At 43.4% G+C, this 26,583-nt stretch overlaps 1 protein-coding gene across 1 annotated transcript; it reads left to right on the top strand.

The window, feature by feature from the left end:
- Window positions 1–2,111: 2,111 nt before the first annotated feature.
- On the top strand, window positions 2,112–15,986 carry LOC120836113. Its single transcript, XM_040216693.3, has 9 exons — window positions 2,112–2,125; window positions 4,611–4,668; window positions 5,201–5,301; window positions 6,204–6,294; window positions 9,305–9,466; window positions 12,215–12,368; window positions 12,735–12,952; window positions 13,644–13,927; window positions 15,227–15,986. The coding sequence occupies exons 2-9, from the start codon at window positions 4,624–4,626 to the stop codon at window positions 15,450–15,452; spliced, it is 1,281 nt and encodes a 426-aa protein (XP_040072627.2). The 5' UTR covers window positions 2,112–2,125; window positions 4,611–4,623; the 3' UTR covers window positions 15,453–15,986.
- Window positions 15,987–26,583: the final 10,597 nt, after the last annotated feature.

The following is a 26,583-nucleotide window of genomic DNA, read 5'->3' as shown; positions in this document are numbered from 1 at the left end:
GGTTCAGCCGTGCAGTGCAATGCTTGGGGCCACTGCTTGCTCACTTAGAGTTCGAGAAAGGGGGGTGCCGTAACACTTCCCAAGTGCCCACGGGGTTATGAAGTGGCTTGCAAGGAGCTCTTTTGTATTACTTCTTCATGAAGTGAGTTGTGTTTAGTGTGACTCATTATTTCTTTATCAGATGCCTCGTATGTGGTGATGTGGCAATCCCTCTAAGTGAAAAAAGTGTAAATAAGTTCAGTACACATGATAAGCTGTAAATCATATAATAATAATATAACAATATGCAATACCATATATGATTTTCGTACAATTTACAAGTTCTGATATGCGTATTGGACACATTCCAATGAAATGTTCACTGGGGTCTATACTTCATTTCACTCTTCGTCCGAGCGCGGCGGACGCTACCAGCCAATCCACCGTCGAGAGAGCGTCATGTGACCTTTAACTCCACATAACCAAAACGTCGCATGATACCCTCCCGGCGCCAGATTGGCTGGGGTGACCCAGCATCCACTGGGCCACCCCAGCAGGTGCTCATTTCATGCCAAGCACCCTTCACCAAGGGTGTTAGCAAGCACCCTTTGTGAAGGGTGCTTGCCTGAACGCCATAAGGGTGTTAGCCCAGGGACAAACTGATTTACACCCTTAAGTGTGTAAAAACATTTACGGTGTACTCAAAGCTTCTCTTTCCCATTAGTGTTAGTAAGCTTGTGTAAAGTGAAAAATATTGTAACTGAACAGTAGAGAGTTTTAGTAGATCGCTCCCATGACTCCGATATCGATACTCGATACTCCGCCACCGCCTCCCTTGCGCATGCATGGTATCGTTATCGGGACTATCGGAGGTATCGGAACGATCTACTAAAACTCTCTATTGTTGCACTGTCCCTTCACCTGAAGTTACTTCTTATTTTTTTTTACTGCTGCACTACCGGGGGATCTTAATGGTGGGACAACAGACCATCCCTGAACCTACGACGACTGGAATGGTGGTCGCAACCAGCGTCGTAAGACATAGTACTCAAAAAGTCCAATAAATATGGAGCAGCCTTGCAGCAGCTTCGCGTCTCATTACTATGTAAGAGTTTCTGGGGTTGAGTTATAAAACATGACCTCCCGAAACTCTTGACAGTCTTCTGAGGAACACTGAGGCAGTCTGTGATAAATTATGTATTAAGTGTATAACTACAGCCACTTTCGGCCAGTGACTGGCCGGAAGTCAATGGCCAGTGGCTGGCCGAAAGTGACTGGCCAAAGGTGAATGGCAAGTCATTGGCCTAAAGTGAATGGCTAGTCACTATCCAAATGTGAATGGCCAGTCACTGGCCAAAGGTGAATGGCCAGTCTCTGACCTAAAGTGATTGGCCAGCCACTGGACAAAGCTGAATGGCCAGTCACTGGCCTAAAGTGAATGGCCAGCGACTGGCATAAAGTGAATGGCAAGTCACCAGACGAGGACGAAAACACTTCTATTGCCGAGCACTTTGGCCAAGCTTGGGCCATCGAAAATCTGGTTGGCCATAGTACACTTGCCAGCGATGGCCCATTCACAACGTGCTGCTTGGGTAGCCCTTGTATATAAATAGTCGTTTTGTAACAACAGTTTTACACTTATCGATCCTAAATTTGAGTTAAAAGATATTGTCTACAACACTTGTTCTGAATATGCGTGGGCAGTACCGCACTCCAGGACCGATTACGGCGATCCTATGTTGAGATATACACTACCGCGAACCTTTTCAATTGTTGCAGTGGATTTATTATAAATATTTTGAGAGGAAGTCGGAAGAACGTACGTTTTGTTTTTGTTAATAATTTTTCTAAATACGTTTCTGAATAGTTAAGCATTAATCGATTCTACGATTAAGCTTATGGTGTAGAGACTGTGTATTTGTATGTATGTGTTTACAGTTTACCCCTATATTTTTCTCTGCTGGTGCACGGGGCGGGGGGGGGGGGGGGGGGGGGGCAGTGGCTCGTCAAGCAACACTGATCTGCTTTTTTTTCTGCCTCCGCTCTCCAAACGGAGAGAAATAAAGACTTTTGACTTCTTGGCTACGGATTGTTCATCTGCGTCTCACCCATGGATATCTCTTGCGTGGAGAGGATGCCCCAGAGTGTGAGCACTGCAACATTCCTCTAACAATATCACACATCCTGCTTAAGTGCCCCAAGTATGACCAAGATCGTTTAAAACAAAGTTTCGAAAATATATAAAGAGCATAATTTACTACACTTAGTAATTTCACTTGGCGAGCAGCCACTGATTCCACGTGCTTGGCTGTTCAATTGTTTAATGCCATGGGCGTTATACTCCATGTATGATTTTAGTTAATAATCCGAACTCGTCATCCTCCTGTACGCACTTACACATTATCATATAGATAGTTTTATCACATCAGCTACTATAGCCCTTTCTTCTTCCAAACCCTTATTTACAAAATAGTTAGCACTCTTGGCGGCATTTTGGCCTTAGCAGCCCTTGCGCCATGAAACCCTACTTAATCAATCAATCAATTTCTCTCAAATTGTTCTTTTTTTTGCGTGGTTAGAACTTATAAACCTGGCACCCATGACGGCGATTGACTGGACTCGTGTTGTCATTGCAATCTGGCATGAAAATCTCTACGTTGTATACACATCATCTTGTTGCCCCAGCACAATGGGGGACATTGATTACAGCTTATCGTTCGGTTTCGCATCTTTTGTTTCACCATTTTTGTTTACGCATCAAAGCACTTAGGCAGCGAGCGCTCTATTTCGTATTTCTAAAGTCGTCATCTTTAAACGCATGAATGGTAATAGTTCCCTACATCGAGGCAGAATGGGTGGCCCGCTCCGAACTCCCAGATTCCTAAAACAATAAAAAAAAAAAAAAAAAAAAACATCTAGAGATATGTACACAAAGTAGGTGTACTTTTCAGTTATCCATTGACTGGATGCCCTGTTTATGTTTGTGAATATGTTCCGCTCTTGGTCTGTTTGTCTGGTCTTTTGCGAGATATGTACGCACGGATTAAGCAATGGTCACGGCAAGACAAGATCTTGGTTGGTTAGAGTATAAAACAAAATAATCACTCAGCGTTTCACTCGACGAAGAAGGCTCCCCGGGTGGAGTGCATTCATTGCCTTTGTTCTCAATTGGCAAGGCCAGAAAACGAAAACTGCTGCGCGCATATCTGATGAAGCGTCACTCGTTTTTGCTCGGGACTGGTAAGTAAGGAATCCCGCACGAAATGTCAACGACGGGGAGTCTTTTTCGAATGCCCGGCTTCCAGCGTTCTCTCGTTTCCTACGCCGCGGGTTTGATTCCCGTGATTCTCGCAAAACGCCGGAGCATTGTAGAAGGTAGTCAAAGCGCGCTAAAGGCTGGACACTTGAAACGCTTTTCCGTCGTTCTCATTCTGCGAGTCACTACAGGTGCTGTTCAGGGGCAGTTGCGTCGGACTGGTGGAAGAGGGGGGCATTAGTGGCATTCTGTGTCTTCCATGTACTTTCATAATTTAATGTAGACAGTACAAAGCAGGGGCGAAAAAATTGCTTTCGCACACCCGCCCCCCCCCCCCCCTCCCTATTAACACCTAGCTCCTCCGACGTCAGATTGTTTGACGGTAATAGGAACGCATGTTCAGGGGATGTCCAAAGAGGATATTTCAAAACATGTGAAGCGACACTTCACCACCGTATGAAGTGAAAGCAGAAGTCTAGTCGTCCGTCTTTTGCTTGGACATCCACCAGGCAAACCTTGTGTGTTTCCTCCTTGCCTCCTTTTTTGTTTTTTTGTTTTTTTTTTGACATCCGTGCGCATCAGACTTCACGTCTCACGCGACCTGCCAACTGTGTGGCTTCATTATGTCTTCTGCCGTCATCAAGGCCGCCGTTGTAATGGCAGGAATGTCGAAGCAGTCCGGCCGTTCGGTTTCGACTCGCGCAAAGAGGCTTCGCCTTCTGAGACAAATGTAGTAGCCTTTTTGCGTCTCGCAAGGCTCAGCTTAGCTCGGCTTTGAACAGTGGCGGAGACCTTTTTGTGACAGGCAACAGAGTGTACGTGTGAGTGGCTGTCGTCGGACCCACGTCATGAGCACGCACTGGGCATCGCTGAAGGAGAGAAGGGAAAGTTGGCGGAGGGAAGCTTTCTCCCGGCAGGACACACGGCCTGAAGCGGATGACGCGCGGAGTACTGTGGCTTCACGCGTTCCGGAGTCTGCTGATCTAAAATCCCTCGAGAAATAGGTCCCATGTATCGTCTTCCAAGAACAACGATCTTGAATGTGTGGAATGAACGTTAGACGTGCGTACTCATCAATTCCTCCCAGGAGGAGAAACGAAATCTATGGGCACCCGCGCGCTCCAGCACTTAGAGTTCCTCCCACAGCTCTGCACGCGTTGTGTTCGCTTTTGAAGTGCACAAAAAAGTTGTCCCCGTGTATGGTTCTGAGAATGCGCTGCAAACAGCGCCCAAAAATATGGCAGACGGGGAATATCCCTTAGAGCACTACATACACTTACTTTAAACAGGTTGCCGCTTCGAGTTACTACAGTTGACATCCGATGAAGCAGATCTGTTCTGTTGTTTCCACTTGAATAATCCACAACGCCTTCAGATTTCAGGGAGAAATGGTGAACTTCAGCAATGTCTTCCTGAACGTGACTGCTGTGCCGGTAAGTAATACCAGCACGTTGCGTAGAACGTGTCTCTGACTGGTGTGCTTACCGCGTCAAATAAAAAAAACAATGGTGTCTCGATTTCCGCCTCATGATCTCATAAATTTTCTATGCTGCCACGAGCCTCAATCCTGGTGGTGTCAGAGAAGCGGTAGTGGTTGTGGCAGACGTCTGTTCCTGCTGCAGGCTGCTGTCCAGCGTGACAGTCCATGGAAGCTTCGACGGCCATGGCCAGGAGTGGGAGCGCCGTGACTTCAACGACAGTCGCGTTTTCTAGTGTTCTTTTAGATGACATCTGCGCCCAACGACAGGATGGCGACATTCTAGCGGTTCGGTGTGTTTATGGTAAGAGAGTGCGGCTTTTGTTACGTCAATTGTTGCCACCTCGGAACCGCTTTAGATCCCTGGGTTGAATAGGGCGCAAAATACACCAGTCGGAAACGCGATCCGGGCACCATAAAACCAGAAGTGGATCGGAATTGATTGCATCTAGTTAAACACAAGTTCGACGTTTTATTCAAATTCGTAGTTTCCTCCCTACGTTGTGCTGCACGAGAAGAATGGAAAGATGCAACTTCACGGTTTAACAGGTTCAGTCTTGGACAACATCACCGCAGCATTGAATATCACGTAAGATTTGTTTTTTGTGTGTTCTACATGCACGCCGCTACTGAGTTTCTTGAGTGCATTCGAATTTTGAGTAACAAGCGTTGATGTAATAATTTGGCCGAATGCCATTTAGAGCGGAGATACTGTTTGTTTAGGGCAAAGGAGAGTACTTTTATAATCCATCTTACGTCATTGACATTCTGAAAACTAAGGCCGCAGCGTTTGATGCGGGAAACCGCCCTAGTAGGTGGTTTCATGTGACGTCCTGCCGATTCATACAGATGTTGTACTCTATGCTAATCAACGTTTCCTCTCCGTGTTGTATGCACGAATGCAGTGTTTTTCCAGGTCGCTGGAGTTCTTATTATGATCAACTACGCCAGTGTAGTAGAAAGCACAAAGGAGCACAAGCTGCTGCTGAATTTTGTACATACCGGTTTTTATTCGAACTTTAGAAGAGCAGGCCATCCTAAAATGAACACGCTGGTGGCCGAATTACCCCAATAAATGCCGCCAGAGCGTCTTCAAGAAAAGGAACAACGGTGTAGGCACGATGTCTGCCGTGCAAATACTGTCCTGGTCGTACTTACTGAGCTCTGTGGTCAACTGAGCCACTCCAGATGTTTGCGCGTTTCGCTAGCACCCAAAACGACGCCAATGACTAATCGTCCGCTTATAAAAGATTGGTAAAAGAGCCGTGCGCTATTCATCAACATAGGGTTACTGAAAGGCGTTTTGTGAAACCGCCAAGCCCAGAGCAGCTGAAGTGATACTTTTTATTGCAAGTTAGCCGTAGATAAATGATCGAAATAATTTCCATTGAGACGTGTGCAGACAACCAAGTTACAATTTAATATAAAAAAGTATTATGAAATCACTGCACACAGTGCGCGCAGAATTCATTCCAAGCTTTTGCCTTCCAGTTACGACGTGGTTTTCCCGGATGATTCGGCTTGGGGAGCTATAATGGAAGACGGCAGCTGCACGGGTATGCTGAAGGCTGTACACGAAAAGGTGAGGCGCAATATTTACCAGTTCCGCAAAGTAGGGGCAAATTTTGAGCTAAGACAGCGGCAACACAGTGTGTAAGGTGTTGCTTCGCGGTCATGTTACAAGGTGAATTTGGTGCGCTATTGATGCCTCGACCACGCGAACATAGTTGTGCGTAGCGTCCGTTAAAGAAAGTTGTGTTAATGCTAGCGGTCGGATGGGAATGGAAAGCGAAGTTTCTCCATTTCACTCATACATTGTGGCCCGCAATTGCACGACTCCCCGCTTTGTACGAAGCCAAGTTCTTGTTCTCTTCTCTCTCACCTCCTGCGCACTCTCCCATCATATGAGCAAGAGCGCTCGAGCAACACAACGTAAATAGGTTCCATTTCCTACAGCACCATTTTGACTACGTTTGAGTAAGTTATGAGGAGTTAGGTAAAGGTATACGCAACGAAACAGAAGGAAGGGAGAAGGTCAAAGCGTGTGGCGAGGTCAGCGCGTCGAGGTCAGATGGATAGGATAGTGGGTAGGCACAAAAGTCAGGACGTTCTTCGGGGAAGCGTTTGAAGGTCCACGGTGCTGATGAACAATGATAAATCCACAAACGCTGGTTCACGCAGTAGCACAGGTTGCGTTCAGGGCGACCTGGCAACATGATTATTCGACAATAATACAAAATGTATCGAAACAACTGTCTCATTGCGCCAATAGGCGCGAGTAGTCTCTGACAACGTGGCAGTGGCAGAGAGGAGCTTCAGTTGTTCCGCCTCCTAAGCGAGTTTCCATTGACAACTCTGTAACTGTGAAGGCTAGTGCTCTGGCAAACCGCAGCACCTTTCGGAGCGCCGCCGTGCAATCAATGGATATTGAAGCAACGCTACATAAAATTTGGGCCTCTATGTTCGGTCCAACCCCCTGGCTCCTGTCATTACTCGATACATGATTGCGGACGAAATCGCGTGCACCTGTACGTTTGCCACTCGGCTTGGTCGGCACTAGTACATGCATGCAACTGCCGTTTGAAATGGCGTCATCTACGGAACTCTTTCAAAAATAAATGCCAAAAATCCTCGAAGGTCTATCTGGAGTCAAAGTGTTTATTGACGACATACTTGTCTAAAAAAGAACAGAAGCCTAACATAACAAACGGCTTTAAGCCGTGCCCATGCCTAGTTCAGGATGTCGACGATTCTCGTACAAGGCACAGCTCTGGCTATAGCATATTAACTATTTTGCCGAGCACATACCCAATATGTCGTAAATAAATAAACTATTACATAGTCTCAAAAATATATTAGTGTATTTAAGTGGACTGGCTCGCATAACACTTAGCGGGGGATATTGAAGACGCTGCTAGCAACCGGCCGCACACTTGCAGCTACAGAACACTGGGTAGCGATCAGTTCCGTATGCATCGCGAGCCCTTTAAACACTAAATCAAGCTATTACCAAACTGAAAATTAAACTCTGGGAGCCACTTACGAGTTGGAGAGATATCATACATTGGTATATTGAAAGAATTGTTTGGTTGAAACGGATAATAAGCATCTTAATTATTTTCATGGCCCAAAATCAGTAGGGAATATACCACCTCGATTCAAGTGTCTTTTATTTTTGTACTAATGAGGTACGACTTTGGCTTAACATTTATTCCTGGCAATGACCCTCGTTGTTCCTGATGTGTTTTCAAGATCGCTTTCGAAACGTAAAAAGGAAGACCAATTAGACTCGGGCGTTGAACCACATACTACATGTATTCAATAATGCACGGCCAGTCTAAACACCTCCTACGCTTCTGTACTACAAGTATACAAGCTTACTCAGTACACCCAAGCAGGAGATACGCATCCTTCTCTTGGTAAAGGTAAAGTCGTAAGGATTCCGGACAATTGGAGGTGGCAACGTAAGGCTCAGGTGGAACGAAACTTAGCGCATGTTTTTTATCTCGCCAGTACCGAATGCAGAAACGAGTTTCGACGAAACCGGATGCACCTCCGTCCTTCCCACGAGGCTTTTGCGCTGCAAGATAATCACTCTTAATCGCCATAACACAACACTTACTTTACTTTTCTCTGGCCCTGCACGTGAATATGATGTTCAAGCGCCTTCGTCTGGGAGCGTCATTAGAGTGACACCCGTGAATGCAGGGTAGTCGTCGACATTCATAAACATTCCTGTCGGACAGTCTAGACGTGCACAAGATCAAGACGATGACAATTAGAAACAATTATATTCAATGCATTTATTTTACCCTCACTTATAGTGAAAGGAAGGGAATAATAACTGTCCTGGCCAATGCTCTGGCAACCAGCGGCACTGTTTGCAGAGCCTCCGCGCACTGACAGGGTATTGGAGCAACAACGTACACCAACTTAATCCTATTTCTTCGAACCAACTTCCTGACTCCAGCCATTATTCGATACGAACTCTTCGGTATCCCATACACCTCCAGCGCCCGCAGTCAGAGAACCACGAGTTCAAAAGACACGCCCTGACGTTGTCATTTACTCACTGTCTACGTAGAATCATAGAAAACTAAAACATCGTCTGCTCCTAGCGTTAGGTTTAACGTTCCTAGTTTGAACGGGAGGCGCTGCGTCTCGCGTTTGGTAATAACTGTATTCTTAATACAACAAACCCTGACTCCGCCAGGGAACGTAGTACGCGTCCCGGGTCAAGGTTGAAGAACGGATGGCGGGCACGAAAGTACCATGCCATGAGCTCCACCAATCTGCTGCGCAACCAAGGGGGGAGGGGGGGGGGGGGGCGTGACGCGCAAAAAACAACAGGAGACTTCGCTGAAGGGAGTACGAAACCCATCGCGAATGTTTTGGCAACTGAGAACAGCTTGAAAAGCAGCAAGAGAACGGTACAAGAGGAAAACGTGGCGACGCTATGCACGGCGTCGCGTGCCTGGAACGCCGAGACTGGAGCAAGCGTTAGCTATGCTCATAATAAAACACATTTCTGCTTATAACAATTGGATTGATAGAACAAAATGCACCTCAATATTGTTTCTTTTTTCCAACAGAAAGCTGACCTTGCTTTGGGCCCCTTCACAATGGACGAGTCCCTCAGAACTCATTTCCTGACAACATCAATTTCTGGCTTCATCGAACTTCGCATGACCAGTGGAATCAAAGAACTGTCAGCGGCTAACACTATGGGGATACTAAGCGCCTTTGATCTGGCCGTAAGTGCCGAAACCTCCTGAGGGTCACGCTGCTAATTGAGTTTTAAAATATTAATTTTTCTGTCATTTTCTCCTTCCTCTTTCTTTTTCTTTCTCCCAGAAGGGATCTAATATTTTTTTTAGGAATTATTTGCGGTGAAATAATAAAACGATGGTCGTCGACGTCCATATCACACAATTGAACATACCGAATTTGCGTGAAAAGTAATAACCATGATCAAATTTAAGTAGACCGTGGATCAACGAGCTGGCATAATTCAAGCTTTCCGAAATCAAACTCTGAATACATTTCCGAATGCTCCCAGATCTATCCATGACGGTAATACCTATATACGGGTGAAGAATGAAGGAGAGGAGCAGATGGAGATCGCGCGGGGTTTTTAAAACACCTAGCTCTGGTTCCAATTATTAGTGGTTGTCTACTCACCATTCGAACGTCGAACGCCGGCGACCGCCGCTCGGACTTCGCTTTCGAATTGCAAGTAGAGACAATAGGAAACTACTTTTGCGTTTTCCCACTAATCATTCCAAACAGTGCTAGGTGTTCTAACGTCCCCTCCCACTCTCATCGCCTCATTTTCCTCAGTTTCTACCCTTATAGTTGGAGTAATAATTAAAACCCAGTAGATATTGCGTCTCGAGCTCGAGCTTTCTGTCGTCGATAACGCGCGGCAAAAGCCCCTGGAAGGTGACGAGCGCGTATTCGGGGCAGAGCACCTACCGGTTTCTCATTCTGTCACCCACTACTGTCTCATAGAATTATTTATATCGAAATGTATACCTGTGAAATACAAGTAGTGACGACCATGTAAAGCTAACGTGCCACACAGGTTTATGGGGATGATGGTGGAAAAGCATTATGGGTGGCGCAATGTGCTGTGTATGGGACCAGCCGTCACTTACTATTTACGCGGCCGCAGTCCACTCTCTGAGCAGAAAATGGATTTACTTTCGTTCGGATGTTTTCTTAGACATTTTGCATGCCTGGTAGTCTTGAGACACTGAAGAAATAATTACCGAAACCAAGTTTCTTAATTAACCCGCCACTCCGGCGGCTGAAAGAGCTTCAGTTGTTTCTGTTAGCCGGATTCTTTTACTGTTCGTGGATTTGATGATTTGCAGAAGATGGCGAGGTTCCTTGTCATGCTCTCTAACTTTCTTACTTAAGCTTATTTTGTGTACTAGTGTATCCCATTGTTTTCCACATATTTATTATATAACAGAGCTTAATTTCGTCACAACGAATTGCTTTGACGCAAAATTAACATCCGTTGCGTTGTCACATTCGGAATCCCTTGTAACAGCCGCCTACGGCAGGTGCACTAGCACAGTTGCAGAATATCAAGGATCACGGGAAACATAATGCATGTATAGAATGTAAATGCGCGATTTTATTACAGGATGAACACGTGGAGCTCTAAACATATGGGAGTTATATGTGAATACACAGTGCAGTCACAGTAATCGCTGTGACAACTTAACACATCCTTATGTATATTGCACCTTACGCAGCAAGATCTTCGCCAATTTCTACACGAGGGTGTCATAATTATCTGAACAGTAGGACTATACACATAAGTTGTATTGTGTAACTACTAGCGTATGTGACAAAATGGCCTCACGGGAGAGCTTGACGTCTCATGCTCCACAACTTCATGTGACGCCACGAAGCCACACAACGCTGTGCGGTCACGTCACACCGTGACGCTACGTGACATTCCAACATCCCGTAACAGTGCGACGTCTGGTGACAGTATTATGCCATGTGACACTGTGACGTCGCATGACATCATGGCATCACCTGACTCTAATGTCACGATGTCGCGTGATGAAATCGACGACGGACGCCCTACGTAATTTCGAGTGGGTCAGAGAAGCCAATAACAATCCTATCAACGCAAAAATATTGCTTTGGGCCTTGGGCGCTGTCTCAAGCACTAGCGCGTTAGTGCAAACTTTAAACTGTAACACGTTACATTTTTTTTTTTCATATCTAACAGTTAATTCTAGTTCTCGAGAAATACCATTAAACGTTACGATATTTTTGTTTGGCAAAACTTTTCCCCAATCTTTTTCTTTTTTTATTTAGGATTAGAATATCATTGAACAAGGAAAATCTAGCCATTGTTTATACTTTCCAAATTATGTATTCCGACATTTCAAGTGCCATTTTTGCTCTGCGCCGAACTGGAACAACTTGTTTATCACGAGGCGCAACGTGGCTATAGACACGTGCGAATGTTATGCCAAAGAACATAGATATCTTTAAGCTCGGTTCACATCTGAGATTTTACTTCAGGTTTTAAAGCTTCGGTGTTAAGAACCGCAGCCTGCACCAAGGTTTTTCTGTCGCGCGAGCGACATGGCAATTGCGATATAGCAGGTACAATCATACCATGTGGTTCGAAGATTACACGTGCGTTTGTTTTTTTTACTGAAAACTTACACGTTGACAGCTTGGAGCACCATCCTTGCTGACGTTTTTTTTTTTTTTTTTATTGTTTCTGGACAATTGTTGATCAGTCTTGATTTTTAGCTTAAGGAAAATGAACTACAAAAGTAACACCATAACTTTTAAAAATAAATGTAACGATTACATTTTTGTTCCAAGAACTCTGCCGATCACTTATATACTTATTTGTGAAAGTAACTGTAACAGTAAGAAATTACTTTTTGAAAGTAACTTAGCGAAGACTGTTTGAGTGTACAGGCGGATCGCCCGCACTTTGTTTTCTTTGTCTCATCCAGACTTGGATCCTGCTTTTTGTGTCCATCATCATTCTGGCTGTTCTTTCATGGGCCTTGCAACTTTCTTACGGGAAAAGCACTAACCCGGTTGGAAACGTTGGCTGGAAAGTTGTAGATTTCCTATGGAACTACGTCTCGGCACTTCTGAAACAAGGTACTGGCTTGTTTAATTGATTTTCACTTTTGCGGAAACGCTTAAACACATAAAAATAATGTTAGCGTTAATAAAATAATGAAATCAACTACTGCTTACGAATTGTACGCCAAGACCTTAGCTCTCCTTTCGTGCTAAAAATCATTAACAACAATAAACGAATAATTTCTGGAAAGTAAATATCGGCAAACTTAATATTTCTTGGCGAATTGTGTGATCCAACGTACAAAAATGTGTCCTAGTCTTCATTTTTCTGACCAAAAGAATCCTTCTTTTAAAACCTTGTACACTTGCACGTGACAACTTTCACACTGTTGTGGTGCTTGGCTTAATAATTTGATCCTTAATTCTCCACGTTGCTTCTAGGAACGAGGGCTTTCCGTTCTGCCCAAGGGAGCAAGTTCCTCGTGTGTGCTTGGCTCCTCGGCACTCTGATCCTGACGACGTACTTTACTAGCCTGATCGTGGCTTCACTCACCGTGAAAATTCCCAAACCGAGGATAAATTACATTGAAGACCTTGTTAAAAGACTTGATGTGACGCCACTTCTAGCCAGGGAAACGCAATTCGTTACGTTGTTAGAGGTGAGTCACATGAAATGTCTACACGGTCGTCGAATATTTTTGCCAGGGGGATCGCTGGCTGAGTATGTAAGCACTGCAGAATTTAGGGGCTCTGAGTTAAATTCCCACCCGGCCACTGTCGATTCGCATCAGCATTGTACCGGCTTTCGGTCGTGTATCACTCTTGTGTGATGCACGTAGAAGACCTCAAGCTAGTAGTGGTAGTGCAGTGGCAAAATATCTTATCTACAGCGGAGACGTTACAAGCCAACTGGGGACAACTACCTTCCCCCGATCTAAAAGATATGTATAGCACTATTTGCTCGCACAAGGAGCCAATAACAACTACCCATGTAAATAATCTAATACTCTGGAAAGATCTGTGAAAAAAACCGTTGCTCTCTACCCGGCTGCGGGAATTGGAAGGAGTCGAGACCAGGGTTCTTTTTTGAATGAACACCAAAGAAGGATCGTGGTGCTCCCGTTCTTCATAACGCACACTTTTCCCTTCTCCCCCCCTCTCCCATATAGCACTGTCCAGCGATAGTTGCATAAAGTTATTCCAATCCTTGAATTTCCCTGTAAACTAGAAATTAAACTTTAAAAATACTCTTATTGATTGTTCTGTTCTGGTAAAGAAAAAAATGCTCAGGCATGCCAGATTTCTGTTGCTCCGATGAACTCATAGACGTGCTACAAATTACCCCTGCAGAATTCAGAAACAGAAATGTACAGCAAACTCCATAAGATCATCACTCGCAACCGCGGCTTGCGAAACGTAACCGAGCTGTACAATCCCGACGACATCAGCCTCGTGATGCAAGAGAAGGCGGTCTTGCTTGTGGACAAGTATTCGCCGATGTTGCGCCTCTCGCACATGTGTCCCTCGTTGGAAGGGCGATTCTACATAGGAAAAGGCTACCTCTACCTGTGGAACTCTGTCTCGGTCACACACAAAGACTTTCCCAGGGACGTCATGGTGGAAATGAACAAAAGGTTAGTACACTTCTTGCATCAATTTAAGCATGATGTTGACTGCTAAAGAGCTAATTCGGCTATTAGCAGTGTATAAAGGTAATATTGAAGTGACACTACAACGAACTTTCGGAGCTTATTTTTTTGTCTCTACGTGTTCAAAATAGTAGTACCACACCCGACACGCCGATATCTTGTTAAAAAATAACGAAATTGAATTTCGAAGCAAATGAAACGGTTAGCAAATAGCTCTTAGAGTCGGTCGCTAAAGCCTCGTTTGTAATACTCGTCTAGGAACCTTGATAGGTAGTGACGATAACTGTCTCTCCTAGAACTGTACATGCTTTGAACCTGACGTTAAGCTGAAAGCTCTACAGTCAGCTTAAGAGAAGACGGAACCCTCCCTTGTGTGTCCCAGACTTCGCTATTCTTGGTGTACAGGAGTAGAGAAGATTAACCCGTCAATCAAAACTCACACAAAAGCAGCTTTGCGGTTAGTTCCGGTTGCCCTATCGCTGGCGTGGATGGAACGGCAAGGGCATCCTGACGATGTCACCCATACCGCTGGTTTGCTTATCTCGAGACAAACTACTTCACAAGTGCTCTCCGCAGTCTGTTCTCCGAGCGCTTGCCAGAGTGGGCTATTTATAAGGAAAAATGCAACCATCAGGCCCAAATTGCAAATGTGCGATTGTCATTTACGGTTATTGTGGATAATTTCAGCCTATTTCTGAACACGACGGGTATATTTCAAATTTCGTTGAAGTATTCCTTTAAAGACGGCTTATTTTCCGGAGTATATACCGTGTGGTAAAATTCCCACAGAAACGTTTTTTCTTAAATATTCCGGACAAGGAACAAAGTCGGTACCTGTTCCGAACCCTTTACATAAATATTTACATGCACAGGGCACTTTGAAAAACGTCTGCTTTCTTAACCTTCAAGAAAGATTCCTATGATACGGAAATTATCAATAACTTTATCTGGCATTCACAGAATGTGTCACATTCGCCATAATAAATGATCTCGGAAAAATACAGACGCGTGTGTAGTCCTCAACACGTAAAATTTCAGATTTTAGACGTGTCTAGATTGAGTGCTATAGTGCGAAATTTAAAACATGTTTATTATCGGGTGTAACAATCATGCCATTTAGACGACTACACATATGATGCAACACTATTTTCTGCTTGAAATGTTCTTCTTGTTTCGACCCAGTGATGTGAATGCTATTTCTGCTCTCGTATGCACCTTCTAATGGACTTTCTTTTCGCGATTTCTCTTCAGAGGATGAATTCGCAGGATGTATCTTTCTTGCAGGATCACGTGGTGGTTCGAAAGTGGTGTGCCGTCCATGCACCCCTACGAACTGGACCCACCTCAAGCGACTTGCTTTGTCGGAAGCCGCAAGGAAACTTCCTACGTGTTCGACACAACGCGCTTTCAAGATTTAACGACTGTGTTTTTCTTGTATCTCATCATGAGTGCATTCGCAATTGTAATTTTCTGCCTAGAAATTGCTGTAAGACATTACAGTGTTGGCTAACATATCGCCGGAGTCCAGTCAGTTGCCTTAGGAAAGTTAATTAAAGGATGCACAGGTTACAATTTTTCACATTATACTTTCCTGTATTGGAAATGCAAAAAAATGCGATATTGGAGCCGAAAAGCGGCTCCAATATCGGCCAAATGTACGCTTTTGCACCACTTCCCGACACCCGAAATCCGGCAGGGATTGGCGTGCCGCCGTTTAGCCACCGGTCAAGTATCTCCGTAATATCGTGAGACTACTGCCCCGGGTCAGTCTGTCGGTCAGTTATAGGCCAGCGGACAGCGGAATTGTTTTCGATCTTTCACGGAGGTTTATTAATCCTCTAGCAGTACATGCAGCTTTTTTTAATCAATATGATTACACCAGTTTCATGCCAAAGAGAATTCATAGATAATAAAAAGGCCCTGTAGGGTATAGAGTTCTAGTAGATTGTTTCGATGATTCGAATAACGATACCCGGTACCCCTCCGCCGCCACTGCGCAGACATTAGTGGGTTTTCTGACATCGTTTTTTTCCGTCCCGCGACGCTCTCCGCAACCCGCTACAATACCCGGAACTCTACAGCCAAGGCCATCGGCGCGCAGGCACAGTTTCGGCTTTTCCGTCGCAGAAGGCTTAGCGGAGGGGAAAACGCAGTCTACGAGAACTCCCGGTTGCTTTGTTATCGGACGTATCGAAGGTATCGGAACGATCTAGTAAAATTATATATTGAAACGGAAGCAGGACTACTGTTAGAAGCATGCTTGCAGTGTACTTACGAATAGACAGAGATATGATGTAACTCCTAATAAATGCATAGTCCGACTGGGGCAGCACAGAACAACGCGAGCGCAAAGTCGAGAATAAGAAGAGCTCCCACTTTCAACGAAAGCCTCGCTATCGGCAATGAGCCGCTCTTTGTCGAAGCGCATCACACAAACACAGCACAAGAATTTCATGGACTACGACGAAGAAGTGGCCATTACCGAAACGCTTGATGGACCTACTCCGGCTGTGCACGACGAAACAACATGGTCGCGTCTGCAAAGTACGAAATGAACAGAACACTGAACAGCGCCAATCAGAAACCGGATTTTCTTGGCCCCTATACCAATCTCCATAACGGGGCAATCGGTGAAGGCTACGGCCCCAGTGATTCCTTCAGCACGTCAAAGCGAGTCATGTAGCAAAAGTTGCCGTTGAGCTCGCTCACAGACACACGAAGACACAAAGGAAGGTGGAGAGGCTCAACAAAACGCGAGGTCATGGGTAAAAAGACAAGGGAGATAAGCGGCCTCTTCTTTAATTCTCTGTCTGTCCTTTCTGGGCTTAAAGCAAGCAGATGATTATAGTTCAATTAAATGCGAAGGTGCTAACGAGCTGGGCAAGAATGACGAAAGTAATTCCTGGAGAATTGAAACATGGAGAACAAAGGACAAACACAAAACTCCAAACGCAGCAAGGGGACTGGTGCGCGACCGAAAAACTCCGCCTGGTCCGGGTATCGAATCCGGAGAGGTCACGGGTTCGATACTGCCTGATGGAACAAGGAAACTGGAATCACGGTTAGAGGGAAAATAATGCTAATATAGCTTATAAGTGCTTATATTTGAAAACATCTAAGACGAAGCATTTGTTCTGAAGGAAGCAAAAGTAAGAATGAAAAACGAGGAAGCGGTTTTTAATTCTGACCACTGACCTAAAAGTGCTAAGCGCGAATATTATCAGAATAAATTCGAGCACATTCACGATTACTAAAGAAAATTACCGGACGTCGCAGACGACCTGACTAACAGGAAACAAGCTAGCCGCTACAGGCAACACATCCTGATAGATAATCAAACTTTCTCGGTAAAAACCTTGTGGACAAAATTAAATGACACTTTGTAAATATTGGCACAACATTGAACAACATGACAAGACAGACAACCACACTGCGATGGCTAGTCCTTCGGGATTAATAATGCTTGTTTTGATCGACATCAAGCGAAGTTAATAAAATCATTATAAATATGAAAAAAAAAAGTTTCTGCTGGTAACAAGGAAATAAAAACACTGCCTATTAAGCTTGTAGTGGCTCTCCTGAGTAATATTTCATCTTACATTATAAGTATAATGCGTGCAGCTGGTAATTTGCCAGGTAAACTGCAATTGGCAAAAGAGATTCCTGCGTATAAATGAGGTGCAGAAACAATAATAATTAAATAGAAATACCATTTCCTGTTCCTCCCAACTACTCAAAAACATTTATTAACGCGTAATCAATGACAGGTTAACCAGTTCTTTTCCAGAAGCATAATAAAATAGCTAACGCGCGGTACGGTTTTCAGAAGCCTGTCCATGGAGCAAGCACATTTGAATATCGAAGACAAAACTGTAGGAAACATTGTAAAACCTTACGCTCGAGTTGTTTCAAAAAGCCCATCAAAAAATGATGGCCGCAGTATTTTCTTCTTTCAATTCTGCGAGCGGTTTTTGCAGGTCGCAAATGATAACCATTACGATTTAATTTTGGGGGGAGACTTCAATATCGATATGTTGAAAGATAGCGCTTGTAAGCGTGAATTTAATATTTTAATCGAAACAAACGGATGTGTCAACGTTATTGAATCTCCCACTAGAGTCACAGTGCGTAGTGAAACAATGATCGATCTTTTTATTACAAACGCACAGCCTGATAAGATTACATCCGGAACGCTAGGTTATGATATTAGTGACCACCTTCCAATATTCCTATGCTTAAATACCAAACCATATAAAGAAGTTAGAGACACAGGAACATTTGTGTTTCAAGACATAACAAACGACAGATTAAATGCTTTTAAAGCAGATATCTCTCAAATTAATTGGAGCCCAATATACAACTGTGAGGATGTTAATCTTGCGTATAATACATTTTTGGAGAAAGTTACAACTATTTACAATCGTCATTTTCCTTGGAAAACCTTGAAAGTGTCTAAAAAGATTCGCAAGCCATGGATAACGCCTGAATTGTTGAAGAAAATTGAGAAAAAAAATATGCTATACCAGAAATTCCTTAAAACTAGAGAGCCGTCTCAGCTTTTAAGTTTTAAGGTGTATCGAAATCAATTAACAAAAATACTACGGAAAGCTAAGACGGTGTATCACACCAACTCTTTTCAGGCGCAATCTACACGTGCGGATGTTGTCTGGAGAAAATTGAACACCGTTTTAAATCGCGTTCCAAATCGGCAGCCTATAGATAGCATTGTCCATGAAGGAGTGTACTTGAATGGTAATTCTTTAGCTAATACTTTTAATGACTACTTTGCAGGCTTAGTTAGTGACAATACTACCACAGATGCGTTCCGCGGTTACTTAGAGTATAGAAATAACCATTCTATTTTTCTTGAACCCGTCACAAATTCTGAGGTTTGCTCCGTTTTTATGCAACTGAAAAATAGCAGTAGCTGTGACTGTGATAATTTGCAAATTCGACCTATTAAATACATACTTGACTTAGTAGCACCCTGTCTGTGTCACATTTTTAATCTGTCTTTAACAACGGGGTTATTTCCTGAAAAGATGCAGATGGCGAAAGTGGCAGTGTTGCATAAAAAGGGTGATAAAAATATACTCGGCAACTATCGACCCCTTTCTATCCTCCCGTTATTCTCCAAAGGCCTAGAAAAAATAATACATAGTCGTCTAGTTCAATTTTCTGATAAGCATAACCTGCTGACTCCCGCCCAATTTGGTTTTAGGAAAGGTCGATCGACCGAATTAGCATTACTAGAGCAAAAAGAATATATTTTAAAGAAATTCGAGGAAAAAAAGCAGGTTCTAGGTATATTCGTTGACTTCACGAAAGCCTTTGATTTTATCAACCATAACATCTTACTTAAAAAAATTGAGCTTTATGGTGTCCGCGGGTTGCCTTTAGAACTTCTACGTTCCTACTTGCAACACCGTTGCCAATATGTTTCTATTGGCCAATTTTCTTCTGACGTTAAACCTATTCACTCTGGCGTCCCACAGGGGAGCATTCTTGGACCGTTTCTTTTTAATATGTACATAAATGACATTGTAAGCATAAGTCAGGCAAAATTTGTCATATATGCCGACGACAGTAGCTTATTCTTTTCTTCAGATAATAGCGATGATCTTGTCACAATCGCCAATGACAGTTTGTCCAAACTTGGGGTATGGGCAAAAGATAACTGCTTAAAAATTAATACTGATAAAACTAAAGCTATCATTTTTCGACCCAAAAATAAGTGCGTACATCTAACGAGAAGCATTGTGCTTGACTCTACGCCAATTGAAATTGTCAGTAATTTTAAAAGTCTAGGAGTCATATTTTCAGAACATATGTTGTGGGACAGTCACATTAACCACTTACTTGCAAAATTATCAACCATCATAGGTCTGACATTCCATAACGGCAAAACACTCCCAGTTAGTGTGAAGCTTCTAATTTACAATTCTTTATTCTATTCTCATCTCAGCTACTGCAACCTCGTCTGGGGTAACACCACATTCACAAACCTGCAAAAATTATTTTTACTGCAGAAAAAAATGGTTCGAATAATATGCAACGTGCCTTATGATTTCCATACCGGCAGTTTGTTTAGTAAGTTTAGCGTATTAAAAATTCATAGCCTTTATGAATATAGATTGATTCTGAGTTTAAAGTCAGAAAAAAGGAAACATTATAAATTGTTGTCAACTCTAGCGGCATTGACACCAAATGTACACGTTCACTTAACTAGACACATGGAGTATTGGAAGGTTGTTTACTGTTCTACAAACTATGGTAGGCAAATGTTACGATATACCGTACCAAAACTGTTAAATTTCCTTCTAGAAAAAGAAATTTGCGTTGACTCTATCTCCTTCAAGGCTTTGCGTTCTCTTTATATGTAGCAGTGATTTACCTCCCCCACTCAAATGATTCATTAATTTGTTTGTGCTATACAGAATGCACTGTTTTGTGTTTTTTGGATTTCTGTTTGCAACAACTGTGCTTGCTATCTCTTTAGGTGACTAATGGCTGTTTTGTAATCTGGAGCACATAATATACATTTTTTTTTTTTTTTTGCCGCAATGCCAATGTACGGGGCCGAGGGCTGGTCAAGCCTCCTTTGAGGCTTTTACCCTTTGCTCCACCATGCTTCATGGAAAATAAACTATTATTATATTATAAATAAACAAGTGTTCGACCATGACATTTTACTAAAAAAAAATAATATCACTGTGAAAGAGGCGGAGCACTAATAATAATTAAAATCATTTCATAGATCGCCATCACGACGTTTGTATAGTAAACAAATAATAGCTAAAAAAATTAAAATAAAACACGGCGTTCACATGGCTGTAAATTTTAGGTCCTTGATTATTTCCAGATTGCGTGGATGATATTACAATGATTCCAGATTCAATAGAGCTGATAGTATACGCTAATGATACCAACGTATTTTTTTGCTGGAGTTACAAAACAAGCGCATAGAAAGTGCTGGAAATGCCTACCGCTTTATGCTATCAAGTTGGTCACGAATCAGTCAATTGAAATTTATTACATGTAAACCTAAATATACGTATATATTTTTAAGCCAGTTGGTCAGCGAGACAATGGCCCTATTAACATCAAATTTCAAGTAACAAATATCGAACAAGTGGAGGAGCAAAAGTTTCTAGTCGTCTGGTTTAGCGAAGAACGCTCATGGTCTACGCATGTCAATGAACTAAAATCTGAGTTTTCTCGAATTACTGGTGTCCCAGGTAGCACAAAACATTATAATAACAATAGGTTTTTGTTGCATAAGTTGAAATAACGTTTTGTGTTAGGTGTAAATGTTACAGCAACGTTTAAATACAACACACAACGTTTTAGGTATGATCGCAGTGTTAGTGTAACGTTCAAATTAAACAAACAACAATATTCTTGTGTACAAACTGTTATAACATTCGATATATTACTGTAAGGCAATGTTATGAGCACTAGCATTCAAGTAACATTTAGTAACATTATGCTGCTAACATTATTTGAAGTTTACAATGAAACACCACGTACAGTAACAATTTATTGGTATAATGTTTTGAACAGAGCAACATTTTTGCAAATGTTGTAAGAAAATGTAGTACACTATTTCAGTTCCAGATTTTATTGAAATATAGCATGAAGGAACAAAAAATTGCAAGGAAAATGAAAATATATGCTATGCTACTTTTTTGCATTTTATGTCTTTTCCCTATAAAGATGGAAGCATTTCGATTAGCCATTTCTGTTGCAGCTGCAAACTCCAAAAAAAAAAAAAACGGAAAATCTTGGAAACCTAATTGTAAAATGTGATCCATAGAAAGACGACCATAAATAGAATGTACTTGTTTCACTTGTTTTTTATTTCACATAAATATTCACTTCCCTTTACTAGGAAAGTCTGAGGGGAGAGGTGGTGATTATGTCGACTATGGAGCTTGTGGATAAGTAAAGCGATGATGTGTACCACGACAGCCCTTTGGTCCCTTCTTGATAAACGGTTCGTCTCTCGGCTTGCCAGCTTGATCCTTCTAAGGTGTTTACATTATTTCCTTGGCCCTCTTGAAGTGACCTGCATCCCACTATGATTTACTACAGAGATGCCCGAAGGTGGTGGATTAATTATCTGAAAGCATAGAAACATGCGCCTCCTTGAATAAAAAAAAATATTTTTTCTCATAAAGAAATTTCCGTCATGCGTATTTTTTTTTTCTTTTTCAAAATGATCAAAACTTATTCTGGGCATATCTGGTGTTTATTACGACTAAATAACGTGTGGAATGAGGGCAAAAAATTGGCAAACATAATATTTCTTTTATTCGGCCAGAATAAACGTCTCAGTGACCCAAAATAACAAAGTTGTTTTCTTTTTCCTTATTTGAATTAGATTTATGTATAATATATTTACAGCACTTTGTATGTAGGGAATGTACATAGGTGTGCTGGTGCAGTGGGAAGGCTGGCATCCATGCAACTGTGTCTGAGCCTCCTTTGGCATGTGAACCGAAATGGCACAATCAGGGCAACTCCGCCCTCTCTCGACGAGTCCTTGCACTGTAAAGAAATTCCGTAATTTTACAAACACTTCGTTGTAATTCTGACGGAATCTGTGTCCGTTTCTTAGTTAACGAACATAAAACCCATTTTTGTTAGGTTGAATAGAATAGTATACAGTTGTGTGCCTAAGAGTACCATAGTAGAGGATAGAAGCATTAAAAGTGCTTTTATCATTTAATCCTGCTAAAAGCAATTCCTTATAGTAAAGAGGCCAAAGACTGTACCAAGTAACCTACAGTACCCCCAAAAGGAACAAGCTAAAGGGGTGGGAGGAAACACTGAATAGAAATTAAGTAAAAGTCCATAATTCGCAGTAAAGCACATAGGCATTGCTCTACCTCACTGGGAGTGAAGGCGGCAATTTGCTTGTCTACATATGTTTTCAAGCTTGTGACGATCGTTAGGGGGGGTTCTGCATAAGCGCACATAAGGAGATTGTCAGAACAGTGAAGACCACTCCAAGAAGGAATGCTGTTGCTCTAAGGTAGGAAACGGTTGAAAGGCACCGGCACAATTGTTGGAAACAACTCCCTTCAGTGCTGTTTCGTGACCTTGCAGTTCCATAACATTGTCTAGGGTGCATAATAACACGACCCACTAAAGCGCCACACTTGAGGTCACCTCTAGCCTGCCAGTGAAGGGCCAGAATTCTAGCCAATGTCAGAGCAGTGAGTGATCGGGAGCGAGCATGGCTGCCGAAGAATAGCTTAAGCTTCCCCCCTTTGCTGAACACTTTCAACTGATCTTATGAGATCAACCTCATGGGAGATTTTATATGGAGCTGTGATACTCTAGGGGTGGCAGGCCCAGGGCTATCAGAGGCATCTTAGTCAGCTATGGCCAGTTTCGCTGGACACGCAAAGTAAAAAACCCAGTGCTCCGCACAATTTTGACAAAACTGACAACATGCTGTGTGAAGAAACATAGCTGGTTGTTTATAGCAGCCCTTGTCGATGGTTTCTGCAAATCTTAGTGGTTCCCGGGGTCACCTGATAAGCAGCACCACCATCAGGTCAATCGTAACAGCATTGGAGTCGTTTGGAGGGAGGCATTATCACGATTAATAAGCAAGCTGCGAACAACTGGACTGAGCACACCGTCCCGTCAAACAGCTTAGCACTTGGGCCACTGGAAATAGTTCCATGGTACACACTGCACTCCGAGCGACTAACTTGAAGGCTTCCAGTATGCAGACATTTAATTAATTCTAGTGTTAATAAGCACCAGTGGCTCGCTGGGCAAGTCGTAGGACTCGGTCACGGAAGCCGGACGGCACGCACAGTATAGCAGCACCTCGCCAAGCTTGTGGGAGGTTCCAACTCCAGGTTACGGCGTGGCTAAAAGTGTAATCGGAAAAATACCACGACCAGCACAAATCTAGATTTCTTAGCACGATGCTTTCCGTAAGTAGCGTGCTCCACTAAATCAATCGACAGGGTGACCGCCATAAACCGAATCCTGTATCCTAGTTTTACATACCGCTAGAACTGACATGGGATGCGTCTCAGGGAGTAAGTGTAGGTGCAACAGCTCAATTGGGGCCAAGTACCCATTTTGAGAATCATAGTGCGAGTTGACACAACGCAGGAGGCTCACGTCTCGCAGCCTCGCTTGTAGGAGCACGGAGACTCTGCACACAGTGAAGGAAAGAACGTTCACATTGAAGAACTCATCATTGAAGGTGGCTACTGAGGTTTTAAGAGCCACTGACCGCAGCAATCGCACCACAAAGACGCCGCGTTGCCGTAGACTGTTTTTCACCAGCTAGGTCATGTAAGGCTGAGGCCGGGGCTGGGGGATCCGTCGCCGGAAACGTGAAAGAACCAAGCAAACGACGTGAGGCTCACTGACTCAGTTCGTGGGTGTCGACGACGTCCGAGCAACCGTAGTGAGGTCCTTGCTTCCAAGAAGACTGGAGATTCTTTCCGGCGGGCCCATAATATCCCGACAGCATGCTTGTGGCTGATACGGATCGCAGGAGGTGGATAACGGGACAACCAAAGCACGAGTAGGCCGAGTACGGCCGGCACTCGAGAAAATGGTGGTCGCAGCCATGTTAAAATGGAACCAAGTCTAGTTGGCCAAGCTTCAGTTTAGCACACAAAGCACTACCAACCTGGTTTATTACAAATAATTATATAAATGTTAAAACAGCTTTTTGTATTCGAAAGTTTTAATTTTTGTCGACCAAAACGAGCACGTTCAGGCAACGTGAACGTGCTTGTTTTCAAATGAGTTTGGTCGGAACCAACGAGCAACGACTTTTACCGCATCTCCATCGCCATCCTATCAAAACACAAAAACCATAGAGTTATTATAATGCACGCTAGAGGTTCAACTGGTGCTAGTGGCTATGCGACTTCCCGGAGGCAAATTGAAGCAGACAGCATGCAGTCTACTTTTCTAGTATTCCTTTGTATTTCTACGGGAAAACGCGCGTGAATTTTGTCTCTTCGCCGGAAAATAACATGAATAACTTTTATTACTTCGGTTTTACCGGATAGTATGTACCTTTACTAATATTGTAAAAGTGTAACTGCTTTAATTACAGCATTTTTCTTTACCACTGAACGATGTTACGCTTCGCTACATTTCAGGCCCAAACCTCTGTTCCATGGCAGGTATGTAAAAACGAGCAACGCCTCTCAGCTAAATAACGATCAAAAGGAATGTAGAGTGTGTTCAAGGTTTGCTAGCATTCCGGTGGCGCTTATATATTGCTAATATGCCCGTCCTGTCATTCTATGAATATGACTCCGTCGTGCATCCTTACGATCGGTTAGAGACCATTCGAACGTAAAAAATAAAGTACGTGGGCTACGAAAGGTGTGTCTTTTCTTTATTTCCTATCTCAGGCAGTTTTTATCGGGCACCTGTTCTCTGACTTCTCCCTACTTGTAAACATTTGAAGCGTGCGGTTGATGATTTGAACCCAGAACGATGCATCTTCGCACATTATCACGAGCAGAAAGAATAGCTTATTTATTGCAAATCGAACTATATTACGTGGCTTTCAATTTATTTTTATCGCCTGCGTGCACAGGGAGTTACTTATCCAGTGTTACTGCGTAGTTTTTGCCTTTCTCTCTTGGTTTTCCACATGTCCTTCGTTCGTTTGACACGTATATCTGCCTTGGCGGAAAGCGCTGACGCCGTGTTCGCGCTAACAGTGTCCGACAGTGCACACAAATACATGTACGAAACGGTTTTGGCACCGTTTTTAATGCCACGAATTTCAAATAAAAACGCCGTAACTGACCAATTATTTCGTCTGTGTGACTGAGAAATGTTCCAATGTGCCTAGTACGTACGAAATATTTGTGATATTCGCTCTTGTAATCGAGCACAGCGAGAAAGTGCACTCACTTTTTTTTTCATAGAAAACCATTACGGGAAGTCAATTTCCGACTGGTTGCTCTCTGCTTCAATTTGCAGCAGCACACTAGCGCCAGCTGAACCTCTAGCGTACATTATAATAACTCTATGCCAAAAACAAACCAAGCGGGCGCTTTCAGACTTTCGGAAAAAACATCGAAGAACGTTGTTAGAAAAAGGAAGTGTCCTAGGTGCCGGCGTGACCATGGAACTAGCTGTGGATTTGAGTCTAATTAGTGAGTGCTCGGCGAGTTTTACTTTTTCAGTCCTTTCTGTTCGGAGCGTTTATGACGTGTTCTTGTGTGCGCAGTCGGCGCAAAAGCGAACGTGTGCGGTTCCTTGCCGCACACGTGCTCTCCGCATTGGATGACCTTCCAGCTTTTGCCAAGAAAGTCCCGGAACCGACCTGTCACTGAGCGAGCAGTCATATTGCTAGAACGCACCCAGAGCAAAAGGTCCCACCAGAGGCAGGCGGGCGGGCAAGCGAGGCACCTGGTAAGCGTATCAGGGAGCTTTATCTCGTAGACCGGTGGACAAGGCTTGATTTCTGCAACTCGGGTGGCGGCTTGGTACCACCCAGCTAGGCGGTGTGTTTTGCGGAACCCATTACCGCTAAAGGTACCCGTTAGCGTTCTGGCGCTCGCATTCGCTTCCACTGTGGGAGTTTGGATTCAAGTTCAAATTTCTTCCTCGAAAACTACTCGAAACATTGC

This window comes from Ixodes scapularis, unplaced genomic scaffold, assembly GCF_016920785.2.
Source record: "Ixodes scapularis isolate PalLabHiFi unplaced genomic scaffold, ASM1692078v2 PGA_scaffold4__175_contigs__length_147842914, whole genome shotgun sequence".
Taxonomy (NCBI): Eukaryota; Metazoa; Arthropoda; class Arachnida; order Ixodida; family Ixodidae; genus Ixodes; species Ixodes scapularis.
Note: the sequence above shows the minus strand (reverse complement) of the source record. Positions and strands in the feature narration are given on the sequence as shown.

Excerpts from the sequence above, each read along its gene's own strand:
- LOC120836113 (XM_040216693.3), top strand. The coding sequence starts at position 4,624 with ATGGTGAACTTCAGCAATGTCTTCCTGAACGTGACTGCTGTGCCG. Across the intron at positions 6,295-9,304 it reads TGAAGGCTGTACACGAAAAG|AAAGCTGACCTTGCTTTGGG; the intron begins GTGAGGCGCAAT and ends TTTTTCCAACAG. Across the intron at positions 12,369-12,734 it reads CTCGGCACTTCTGAAACAAG|GAACGAGGGCTTTCCGTTCT; the intron begins GTACTGGCTTGT and ends CGTTGCTTCTAG.